General features: G+C 33.4%; 1 protein-coding gene across 2 annotated transcripts; it reads right to left on the bottom strand.

The window, feature by feature from the left end:
- Window positions 1-419: 419 nt before the first annotated feature.
- Window positions 420-11946, bottom strand: LOC128209059 (uncharacterized). Of its 2 annotated transcripts, none has more exons than XM_052912889.1 (10): window positions 11751-11946; window positions 7273-7381; window positions 5034-5149; window positions 4543-4578; window positions 4074-4250; window positions 3288-3470; window positions 2949-3131; window positions 2504-2737; window positions 2048-2269; window positions 420-1890 (listed from the first exon to the last, which is right to left on the bottom strand). In XM_052912889.1, the coding sequence occupies exons 1-10, from the start codon at window positions 11764-11766 to the stop codon at window positions 1430-1432; spliced, it is 1737 nt and encodes a 578-aa protein (XP_052768849.1). In that variant the 5' UTR covers window positions 11767-11946; the 3' UTR covers window positions 420-1429. The 2 variants fall into 2 exon arrangements, with proteins under 2 accessions (XP_052768849.1, XP_052768848.1); XM_052912888.1 differs by lacking the exon at window positions 11751-11946 and adding an exon at window positions 9654-9821.
- Between the last annotated feature and the right edge of the window lie 1185 nt (window positions 11947-13131).

Below are 13131 nucleotides of genomic sequence, written 5' to 3'. Positions count from 1 at the left end.
GAAGATGCACAGCAAGGGATTATTATACCTAACATTCCTTAAACTATGCATTTAAATCACTTGTACAGACCTTTTGCGAGCTTAGGCCTTAATTTAAACATAAATCAATTAAGCATACTTAGAGTGAGAAATCTTAAAAATTAAATATTCACTTTTGGAACACAAAGTCATTCATATGGACATCTGAAACAAATACCTTGATGTATCCGATAATTGAGATTGGAAATTAATATTCATGAAAAGCTGAACAATTACGACAAAGAATTAATACTAGAATTTAAATATAACCAAACAGTTATAACAATCATCGAACAAGATGGAACATTTATGAATATTTTGTTAATGAGTTTGTTTAAAATTTAAACTAATAACAATGAAAGTAAATCACCTTAAAGCAATATTAAAAGAAATTTGTTGAATAATAATTTGATAAAAGAAAACGGTTATTCTTTATTTCATAGGGAATTGTACCAAAAAGGTTTCAAATATTAAAGTAACACTCTTATTCAAAATCAATACATAGACATGTATAACAAACATAAATTTGAGTGATAAACCTTCAACACCTTATTAGATATTGCATAAATGGAAAATATAAATCAATGATAACAAGATTGTAACAGTGTATTTAATAGCTGATCACGCAAAAATATTAAATGATTGGTGAATGCTAAAAGATTTACTTCGATCTACTATAGAAAAAACTAACTAATAAATAATAAAAAAATCGATACAGAAACATAAGTTCATTTATTCGGTACAAAAAGGTCATATCAATCCATCATCAGAAGTGAAATGGTACCATACATTCCCGAACTTAAAAAGGCAACATTAACTGGAAAAATATATATACTTAAATTTATAGAAACACAATTGACATATCCCTTTGCAGTTTTCATTATAACTTGCTAAGACAAATGCCAATTAATGCTTATTAATTTAAAAATAAAGAAAAAAAAATCAAACTTTTGCGAATTTGAAGCATGATCATTTAAACGAAAAAAACACATCTAGTTTGGGTATGTCAAAAGTACAACTCTATGGAAAGCTTGAAATGAGTTTATAAAGTCTTGATCCATAAATATCATGCTTGACAAAGAGGTAGCAATTTTTGGTTTTCTTGAAAAACACAATAAACACTATGCAATTCTCTCTTTGTTTTACAGAAACCATTTGTTTCTCAATATCTAAGACTCAGACAGAGAATAGAAGCACCAATTGCACTAAAATCAGACAGATATGAATCCCACACTCAGTGTAACGATAGTCGAATATGTATTGTTAGCATTAGTGGTTCAAAATCCGACCTGTACTTCCTAAGACCTAGTCACAGATACCATTTAAATATAAGGCTACCATTTTACTGTAAGGCCCAATTCTTAAAAAGAAATAGGCTGAACTGGCTTATGCCGGTAATAATGTTCATAATTTAAATGTCATCCCCGTGAATCGGCTGTGTACCGCCGGATGGTAATATCTTGGCAGCCCTCTGATCGTCATTGTCACTAGCTGGCTGTGAGTGAACACCACCTCTCAGATTGGCAGTGAGGGTTGAGCCTGGAGACAGTTGAGCAACAGATGAATGTGGTTGAGCAATATCTGAACCAATTGGGGTTGAAGCGAAACGAGCAGATCCGTTGTCAGCCTGACTATTTGTTGTTTGTTGATCATGAGGCTGTATTTTGTCATTCTTTTGATCATCTACCACTTGTGTAGGGAAGTGATCTTCAGGTGTAAGTGTTTGCCCTCTGTCTCCACTGGTTCCTCCTTGAGAATTATTGTCCGAACTATCATTGCCGCGATTATCAGGACGGCTCTTGTTAATGGCTTGGTTATTTGTTTGAGAATTATTTGGCTGGTTATAGTTGATGAACTGAACCATTGGAATACCTGAAAAAAATACCAGGTCTGAATAATTTAGTATACGTATTTCGTAGAAATATGTTTAAATGCGATACGACCCAATATTTGAAAAATAAAAGTCTTTTCTTATAAAACTGTAATACAAACTCTCTGGCAGTACCGCTTTCATTTATGTAACGCTTACATTGTTTACTGTTGAATTCGTTTTGTTCGTTTGTTGTATGGCATGTTGTTCTCTGATTTTCAGCATTCATAAGTAGCCTTTGTTCATCTTGAGTGCCTTTGTGTACGGAATTTGATGATCGGTTAAGGAACTTTCGTCGACGTCGCATCTTTGGGATTTTGATACTCAATCCCACAACAAGAGGAAGTAAAAAACTGCCTATACAACCAACAATAAACAACCCTGAAATAAATAGTTCGTCTTGATTTTATTTTTTCATTTTGTATATATATATTATGCATGACTGTAGATGATTAATTTTATTTTATATCTTTGTCATTAATATATTAAATTGCTTAATATGCCGGAGTTGTACAATATTAAACTAACTAATGTAGACGACATAATCAAGACAATTGATTCACAGTCATGGCAGTCAATATATTATTAGTTAAATGTAGTGTTATTGTTACTTACACAGCGGTACAACTTTGTTGCTATCTCCTTCTTCAGCGCAAAAAGGCATGTATGTTTTCTGGTCTATGTCCGACACCCAAGTCCCGTTTTGTGAGCAAATAAGATCATGACCATCAATGTTATCGTGCGATTTGTGACATTTTATTTTAGCGATCGTCCCCGGTCTTGAAGGACCGGTTTCGGAGTAAACCCACGACCAATACAGTGTCGGCAAGAGTTTTCCACATGTGATTTCTAAAAAATACAATAATTGTTACGATTATTTATTCTTCAGGTAACGATATGAATAAACAAAGAATTTTTTTTTTTGACAGAAGAGTCAAACTTTTTTTTTAATATCCTTAACAAATCATAGCTCCTTCCAATAAGGCGTTGGTAACTAAACGCGTTTCAATGTTTTGATTTATGTTTATATGCTGCTGTTTGGATAAAAAATATCATAAACCTTGACAGAATGGTTCTCTATTGCTCCATTCGCCGTTTTCTGTGCAAGTTATGACACTTTCTCCAACTAGCGTATAGTTAACGCTGCACTGGAATTTAACTGCATCCCTTATTTGAAAAATGTTCGACCCTGTCACATTGGATGTACCCTGATCTGGTTCTTTAATGCTTCGACAAGTGATCGCTGAAATTCAAATACCATATTTTATTTTATGCATTAAATGTGAATTTCAATTTGTGCATAATAATTTGATTCATTATGCAGAAAATCTTTAAGTGTGAAAAAGCCTAGTTCATAAAAACTGTAGTATTACTGTTTATCTACACAAATCTCAAACACCTTGACAAAATGGTACTCTGTTGTTCCATTCGCCATTTTCTGAGCAGGTTATGACACTCTCACCAACCAGTCTATAGTAAACGTTGCAGTGAAATTCAATTGTATCACCAATGTGAAAAATGGTCGACCCTGACGTATTGGATGAGCCCTGACCAGGTGCTACAATGCTTCGACAAGTGATCGCTGAAAATAAAGAACCAAATTTAATTTTAAGCATTAAATGTGCATTCTAGCTGATGCATACCAAATGAATACGTTATGTATGTAATATTTAAGAGTGAAGAGACAACTTCAAAACACTGGTATTCCTATCAAATAATTCATGCCATTCAAAATCCTAGCTCTTTTCAAAATAGGAGCTGGAAACTAAACGCGTCCAATTCGATCCAATGTTAAGGTTATTGTTTGTTTGATTCAATTAACTTAAAGATTAAAAACCTTGTCAGACGCTTCATTCGCCATTTTATGTGCAGGTAATGACACGCTTACCAACCGGCTTATAGTATTACCAATGAGGAAAATGTTCTACTCTGACAAATTTGATGTACCCTGCTCAGGTTCTGTGATACTTTTTAAAGCATTTTCTCAGTGAACTTACATTTACTTTCGAACGTAATCAATTAACAATAAAAATAAACTTAATGACGAACGTTATCATTAACATTTGTTTGCATACTTATATGGACATCATAAAACACATGTTTAACAAATGATTACTGATAAACATAAATGATGTTTCTCTGTTTCAGTCGCGTTGTTGTTTCGCAATGTCTTGAAAGATCATACCCTTGCATGATGCTTGTACACCGTTCCAGCTACCGAAATCACTGCATTTGAGACTTGAGGAACCACTAATCCGATATCCACTGTGACAATTAACCCCGACAATATCACCATGTTGAACGGGTCCAGTTACATTGTAGTTGCCATGAACAATACCACTAAGAGCTGGACAATCTTGTCCTGAAAGTTGATCAATGTTAATGAAATCATTTACATTTGCATTGGAAAGTAAAAACATTCCAGTCTTCAAAAGTACTGATAATAATGATATTTGAACCCCTCCACTGTGATCAATGACACTTTACATTGCATTTGGCTTTAAGATAAATATAACATACATTTTAAATGCATTATCCCTAAATATTATGCATACCTGTACGTCGATACATTTCATTAAGAAGCATTGACATACAATGCGTAAACAATATACATAAAAAAAGTTTGATTACATTCCATAAGAAAAGCAACTTGCCTCTAAGTTCTTCCATTTTCTTTTTGGCCTTGAAATCTGAAATTAAAATATCCTAATTTATTTGAGCAAAATAATTTTCTGTACAGATGAAAAACGCCTTAAAGACGTACCTGAACAGAAGAAACCCTATTCAAATTCAAGTTCACTTTATTCTCTTAGCTGTGCTCAAATTATCTCACTAATACAATTTTGAGTTATGTTTAAGCAATACATATTATAACGTGTTATGCAGTACTCTTATAAACTTTGAGAGAAGCCACACAGGCAGGTTTGGAATATCGAAAAACTTCCGATGTAAACGTCTTTAAAAGTTCCAGGCCGAACTCAACAGCATTATCATTTACATTGAATACTAGAATTGACATAATACATTTGCATAAACTAACCGACTTTAACACATCCTTTTTTAAAACAGTGTCACTCCCAACGACATCATTTTCAATTAGTCCTGTCGATCTTTTTGAAATAAGAAGGATCAATTGTGATATTACCGTGGCAGAAGTCGGTGCAATTCTCCTGCATTTGCCCGGTGAAGCAATCATCACGTACATCATCACAGGATTTGCAGAGTTCATTCTGTAGGTCACAATACTGGACGGTCGTGTCCCTAAAGATGGATGGCGAGCCTCAAGGTGTTAATTAAGGAATGAATTGCGGGCTTGATGTCATTATCGGGGTATGAACGCAATTGGGCTGGTCAAAGTACGCGTGGAGTCCTTCGGACTCCACACACTTTGACCAGCCCAATTGCGTTCATATCCCCGATAATGACATCAAGCCCGTAATTCATTACTTATAATTACACCAATAGTTCATTATTTCATTTAATTATTGTTAAAAAAATACTTAATTTCGTTTAAAAAACACTTTCAGTAACCCTTTCCTACCCAATCTGTAAATATAACGATCCGACTGTAACCGGAAGCTTTTTTTCAAATGACGTCACAATATCGCGGGAAAAGATCAACCACTTGAAATCACTTTTAAACGTAAAATTCAAACAGTTATGGCAACTATACATTTAAAATTAAAAAATAAACACTTTCTAAGATGTTGAGTTATATTTTACGGGACCTTTTGACACAGTATAAACAATATCAAGATAAATATTTTTCATGTATATTGTTATGCAATGAATTGCGATCCGAACATATCCGAAGATGTTGCGTTCATCGATTGATGAACGCAATTGCCCAAAGGCAGTTCATTTAAGGAATGGAAGTTGAGGTGTAAATATTCATATACTCAATTGACAATGGGTAATATATGTGTTAAATGAATGATATAATTATCATGGTTGAAAATTGCAAACATAGTGTTTCACTTATCGTTACTTTATATACACAGTTGTAGCTAAACTGAATATAATTGGTTTATACTTACGGTATGTTTTATGTTTCCATAATATCTTTATTTTAGAGAATACATATTAAATGACATAGCGACACGTACATAATGTACAAAAATGTCATAAGAATTTTAATCAGCTTTGTCAACAAACCCCCTCAACAAATAATAATCATAACTATAAGAAAGTAAGTCATAAAAAGATTTTACCGGGATCTTGTACAAAGGTAATTTGATCAAGGCCAAGAAAACACGAGAAATACAGTGATCACTATAGCAAACACTACATAAGTAATAAAATTATCAAATTTGGTGAACATTGGGGTTATCAAGTTGCACAACAGTCAGATTATCGATACTAAAAAGTGTTGTAGTTACAGGTAAATGTTGGAGTAATCAAGAAGGACAACTATCCGACTATCAATACTGGTAAATGTTGGAGTAATCAAGAAGGACAACTATCCGACTATCGATACTGGTAAATGTTGGAATAATCAAGAAGGACAACTATCCGACTATCGTTACTGGTAAATGTTGGAGTTATCAAAAAGGACAACTATACGACTATCAATACTGGTAAATGTTGGAGTAATCAAGAAGGACAACTATCCGACTATCGATACTGGTAAATGTTGGAGTTATCAAAAAGGACAACTATCCGACTATCGATACTGGTAAATGTTGGAGTAATCAAGAAGGACAACTATCCGACTATCGATATTGTTAAATGCTGGAGTTATCAAGTAGCACAACTATCAGACTATCGATACTGGTAGATGTTGGTATAATCAAATAACACAACTATCAAACTTTATATACTGGTAAATGTTGAAGTTAGCAAGTACCACAATAATCAGACTATCAGACTATCGACACTGGTAAATGTTAGGTTTATTAAGCAACAAAACTATCAGACTACTGCTTACCGATTTCTACTTAATAAGTGAAATGATCGAAAAAGGATGAATAGATATTATTTCTGCTAAGACAGTAAGTGAAACAAAATACTTTGCAAACTATCATGCCCAAATAACTTGTTTGTTATAATAGTATCGGTAAATATTTTACATGTGTTATTCTTTTATTATTTATCCTTGTTGCTACTAGAATGGTATGAGGTCATAAAGAATCCCTAATTCATATTATTGTGCATATCTTTTAGTAACTATGACTTTGTCGTCTACATTCATCATACGAAATACATATAACTTTCGGATTGGTAGAAAAAAGAGTTTCCACTATCAAAAGGCAAGTGAATGCTTACTAGAGTCTATTAGATCTGCTTATTTCTTATTACTATGCACACTTTCATTATCGGCTTTTTGTTTATCAATAATTTAACAATTGCAAGCAGTATAAGATGATTACTCTTGGAACGCTTACCTGTTGCAAATGTCTTTGAAGCACACGAATGGAGACTTATGGATTATCTCTGATGAAGCTGATAGCATTAAAAAGGGAACAACATAGAAGAGGTTCAGAAGAAAGCGACCTGAAAAGCAACATGAAAAATATGATAGTCTGCGCAATAAAAATAGAAGAAAAAGTGCATGTAGATCACCAAAAGCAGTGTTATATACTTTAATGATGACATGTTTAGTATACATTATGTTCGAAAGAAAGTATATAACAAGTATGAGGAAATATCTGGAGCTAAATTAAGCTAAATGTTAGTGTTTTGTTTTCTAAAACTCCATTTGTCACTGTTCGCCAAGGGAGATAATTGCATAGGAGAATGAGAAACATTAAAGAAAATGTTACAGTACCGTGTTGGAAAAGTAGGTATCTAAAATCAATATATTCAACACACATTATTCTGGGCCGTTATCATGAGTAGTTCGTGATCATTGAAAGAATGTTTTATAAAACACACTGTACTTAAATCATGCAACGAGGAAAACATCAAAAACATTCTTCTGCAATTCATGAGCTGGTCCCTACGTTAAAGCTATATTTAACACAACATCAAATATCTTCCAGGACGCAATCAAATTAAATTAGAATGTATTAAATCTTATTTCATACGCTATCTGGTTGTTAATAGAGTTGAACTTATCATTAAAATAATTATCATATTTCAAACACTTTCACAGTGTCATTTCATTTTCTTTTATTTATATAATATAAAGGAAAAGTGTTTGTTTCAGTGTGAATTATATTGCCGTTGCACCGCTGCTGGACTTCAAAGAAGAAGAAGACGAAGGTTTATTATCGTAATTACATAACGTAGGTAAGCTTGGTGCATTCGAAATACTTATATCACAAACAATCGCCGTAATGTCGAAACTTAATTAGGTATGCCTAATGAATAGCACTGAAGGAAGGGAGTGCTATAAAAACCGTTGCGTTTTTGAAACAGGTCGTAAAGGAGCTTAAAACGATCTCGGCCAGTCTTATTAAGGTGGAAGGCGACCCTGAGCGAATTTTCGAGTAAATGTCTGAAAATTGGTTTACAAATACGTCAATATTGAAAAATTGTGTTCGTTCCAGCTACAATAACAGATATTTTCATCAATTCTTAGTTTACCGCTTTGAAATTTCAACCTCAAATGCGTCTTGTGAAAACGTTCACGGACATAATTATTATTTTATTTTATCATGTTTTACGTATCTTATTTTAAATATGTCTAAAACGTAAATTATCGTTGGTAAAACGGCGTCATGTTTCGCTGAAAAAAGTACGGGATATGAATCGTCAAGGTCATCCACGATTAACCACGAATTTCCTGTTGGAATGTGCCGGTTCATTTACAAATGCACCAAGATAGCGCTTAGGTTTAAAAAGAAGAAGAACCACAACAGTGTAAAACAGTCGCGCCCCCTCACCATTCACAAGGATCACCCACAACTCGCAAAGATTCATGAAGATCAGCGACGAATGTATTCACGATTTGCAAAGAATCAACTGAAACTAATCGTGACCGAAGTAGTGTTACAAACGAGTGGTATGTGCACATTTATGGGATTGCTTTAGTTTTACATAAAAATCGTATTTCAATCATGTTGACATCATACGTTTATAAAATTGATACTTTCTCTTTAAGTACTTTCTCTTTACTACCTTAGAAGTGGTAAAACTAGTAGTATGTGCCCATTAATGGGATTGCTTCGGTTTTACATAAAATAGTGTATTCCAATAATGTTGACATCATACGTTTATAAAATTGTTACTTTCTCTTTAACAATATACACTTGATACCCAGCTTATGTTTGATAACATGCTATTTAAAGTAGTTGGTTTTCCAAAACCTAAAGGTAGTACATTATGAGTAATTGTCGATTGGAATTTTGAAAGTGGTTTCCCTGATATAACAGAGTTTACATAAACATGTATGTACATTTTTCAATAAGAAGCTATTATAAACAAACCTTTTTCGAAATAATAGTGAATATGACACACACACAGGGAGAGAGAGAGAGAGACTGACAGACAGACAGACAGACAGACACAGAGAGAAAAAGAGAGAGTCCTACTAATACAAAATATAATGTCTTTATTATTTTTAAAGAGTGTGTAAGCTTTTCAAACTTAATCGACAAATTATCAGGTTAAATTCTAATTTGTTTATTTTTGTTTGTATTAGAATTAACAATAACACGCCATTTTGGGCCGACAAAGGATTAAACAATCATAATAGCGTTTCCGAAAAGTTCAAGAGAAAATAACCTTTTCGATAGATACAAAAACATTCTGATATTAATTGAAAATCTACACAAAACATTACAAATGATAAGGCGTTAAAATGGAAATCATTTGCACATACCTTGTACAATATCCATATTTACGTAACTAGCTGGATTTAACCTTAGTTAAATATTCTGTTATTTAAAAGAACATCAGATGACGTCATTCACATTAGTTATTAGAAGAATCAGTATTAACTTTGGTACATTTCGTCATATCCGAGGTTTAGGAAACCCATGTTGATTGTAAATTCATAAGTACGCATATGATTTAAATGTATTTTATGAGTCTAGAGCATGCCCAAATTAGCAGGATATGGTAAATTTAAATCTACGTATATGGGAAACCATCGAAAATCTCCCTGTTGTAAATTATGTTACAATCTATCATGTTCTTGTTATAAACATAGGGATGTCGGACATTTTTGAAAAAAAACCCCTGTAAATATATGTTATATGGTATCAAATTAAAGGTCTTGAAAAATGCAGTTTAACAGTGTTTATTTCAACCTTGTATCTTTATCCAGTAAAAAGTAATTCAATTGTCAAGTTTCGGAATTTTCATTTTTTTCTGCCACATTTTCTGGTAAATGATACAACCCTTGTGTTGAAGTTAAAAATAGTTTTATTGAGAATGTTTGAGGTTTATGTCACATGAAAACTACAGAAAATACAGATAGGATACATTTAAATCAATCAAATACAGTTTATCAACTGAGATAAAGGTATAGGACTGAATGCAGTATTAATAAAATAAATGTTTTACATGCATCAGCCAACTTCTTCTACATTAGTCTGTTTAAGGCATTTAAGACATAATCATTCGATTTATATATTTCTGGTTCTTTTTCAAACGCTACATCTATCCTACAACCTTGCGGGACCAGAAATGTAAGGAGAAATTTCGGACAATTAAATTGCTGTCGCATATTTGCTCACACAAACAAACAGAAGACGGAGGGTTATAACATGTCGTTCCAACACGATTAACACGTGCTCGACTACATTAATCGAGTTTAGTCGAGAAACCAACGTAGACAATCGCTATACATTTGAAATACTTTCATCAAAAACCATACTTGCCTTGCCATCATTCTTCGTAGTGTCGAGATCAATTTAATCATGTGATCCTAGTGAATAGTAAGTGAGGTAAGGATAGCTCAGAAAACCGTACAGTACACATAACAGGTCTTAAGAGAACTTAAGCTAATATTGGCCAGTCATTTTAAATTGTCACTAAAAAGACTGACGGTTATCCATGATTAAACACGAATTGCCACGGCCTCCTGGAATGTGTCCGATTGAATTACGAATGCACTAGCTAAGAAAGCGCTTTAAATATTTCAACAACAAGCAACGTAGTTGTACCACGACCGTTTTAATAGTTTGAAACAGTCGCGCGGTTCCACGATTGACTAGGATCACCCACAACCCCAAAGCATTCATTAAGATTAGCAACGAATGAATTGACGATTGGTCAAGAACCAACCGCGGGAAATCGTGGCCAAAGCCAGGCATAACAACTTTTACAGTAGTTTTATTGCAGTGTCACAAACGGTCTATATATGCACATTAATGGGCCATTTTATTTTTTATATAAAAAAACTTAAAATTATTCCGACATAATACGTTAAGAAAAAATGATAGTATCTATTTAAAGCATGTATGCAACTATGCAATGGGTATTTCCAAGTATCGGTTCAGCTTTTTAATGTGAACAGGTTAATATATTTGGTTAACTAAAACATATCACGACCCCATGTGGATTCCCATATATTACAGTCTTAAAATATAAAAATATACAAACCACTTAGTATAATAGCGAATATTACTCGTCTCCGAACCTTTATAAGTAAAAGTTAATTTTATTAAATAAACGGACAGTACTAGTAGTATAGTCAACATCTCATGTCCTTTATAATATGATACGGTGATCGTATACATACATCGTAAAAGACTGATTGTGCAATAAATTATAGTGGTTTCCCAGATATCACATGCAGTATGCGCTATTTTCGGCCGGCATGGAAGGGAGGACGCGATTATCAATCATTCAACGTCTCGGAAAGCGCCGTATTTCGATAGATACCAATAACGTCTTAATATTAAGATACTGATTAACAAAACGAAAGAATAATTTATAAAAGATAAAATGTAAACGATAAGTTAAAACATACCTTCTGGTAGGTCCATATTGAGCTTAATTAAAACTTACTAAAATATTATATTATTTAGAACATCAGAATCAGTTATTGTAAGAATCCGCATTAACTGTGGAACATTTTATTTGATAATTATCATATTTTAGAGGTATTTACTTCGAAAAGTATTTCATTCAATTGTATCTTTATTTGATCCGATCATGAATGATCAATTTGACGTATGAAGAAATTATATTGGGAAACCAGCGAAAATGTTACTACCTTATTTATAATCAGGTGACAATATTAATATATAAGTGAGCTAAGTTCAAATCCAAGTGATATAGGTAATGGAATAGGAATGTCACTTATTTCCTAAAAATATTCACTCACTTTGAAGATAATCACCATTAATTTCTCATGTAATACCAAATGCATTCTCCACCACTCTCTCTTCAGCGTCAATTTATCCCCGTATGAAAGGTTTTAACAGCCAGGTTTGAGATTTAGTTATGTGTAAGCAATGATGTTGTATTGGCTGTTCCTGTCATTATATGATAAAGGGTCTGGTTGTGCCTAACCGATGCGGTCTGTGACAATGTTGTAAAGGAGGTCACAGTTTTTTTCAGATTTTCGCATCTAAACAGGAACCAGGGGATCCGAGTTTGACCCACTTTAACTTAGAGTCAGTTGTCTTGTAAGGTGGGTTTGCTTAGGACTTATGTTAAGTGTTTTCCTATGATGGTTTCGCAAACTTCTTCGAATATGCAGAAATAATATTGAAGCTACTCTTTAGTATATTAGCGAGTGATAGATATCTCCATTCACAAGGTGACGGAGAGTGACCGAAACTTTTAGAAAAGGTGGCAGCAGAATCTGGAACAAACTGCCCTCCTTCTTTATTCAGAGGGACAGCCTGTCCACATGCCCCAGGAAAAGGACGGGATCACGTTGTGCCACGTTTGATCATTGATCTTGTTATAACCACGCTGTTCTACGTTTGCTGACATTGTAGCCACGTTTACAACGAAGCTTTATGTTGCGGTCTAATCGTGACACTATGACTGGATAATTAGAGTAATGCAAAATAATACGTATTCCACTAACATAAATAGTGTCATTTGCATTATAGGATTGCGTCCTTCATGTTCGAGAATGGAAACGATTATTTTGTGTTATATATTTCTAAATTCAGGATTTAATTGTTTATGTCCTTCTGAGGTCTGCTAGAATGACGAGGTGTCCGTCTTGACTACAATGGAATTTAAACCATCGACATTTTTGTTTAAGAACAAAACATTGCAAAGGCTAAACGAGATACGACCAATGGCACAAGACAAATAATGAGCAATTATGTAAACTGTGTTATTTTTTTAACGTATTATGGTCAGTTCCTTGACTTGATTTCTTTTCTAGT

This window comes from Mya arenaria, chromosome 11 (assembly GCF_026914265.1).
Source record: "Mya arenaria isolate MELC-2E11 chromosome 11, ASM2691426v1".
In the NCBI taxonomy this organism is placed as follows: domain Eukaryota; kingdom Metazoa; phylum Mollusca; class Bivalvia; order Myida; family Myidae; genus Mya; species Mya arenaria.
The sequence above is the reverse complement of the archived record's forward strand: the minus strand, read 5'-3'. Positions and strand labels throughout refer to the sequence as shown.

Bases quoted from the DNA above. Each gene is read 5' to 3' on its own strand.
- LOC128209059 (XM_052912889.1), bottom strand. The intron at 3,132-3,287 runs GTGTTTGAGATT...TTTGAATTTCAG, and splicing joins CAGAGTACCATTTTGTCAAG to CGATCACTTGTCGAAGCATT. The intron at 2,738-2,948 runs GTTTATGATATT...TGTATTTTTTAG, and splicing joins TAGAGAACCATTCTGTCAAG to AAATCACATGTGGAAAACTC.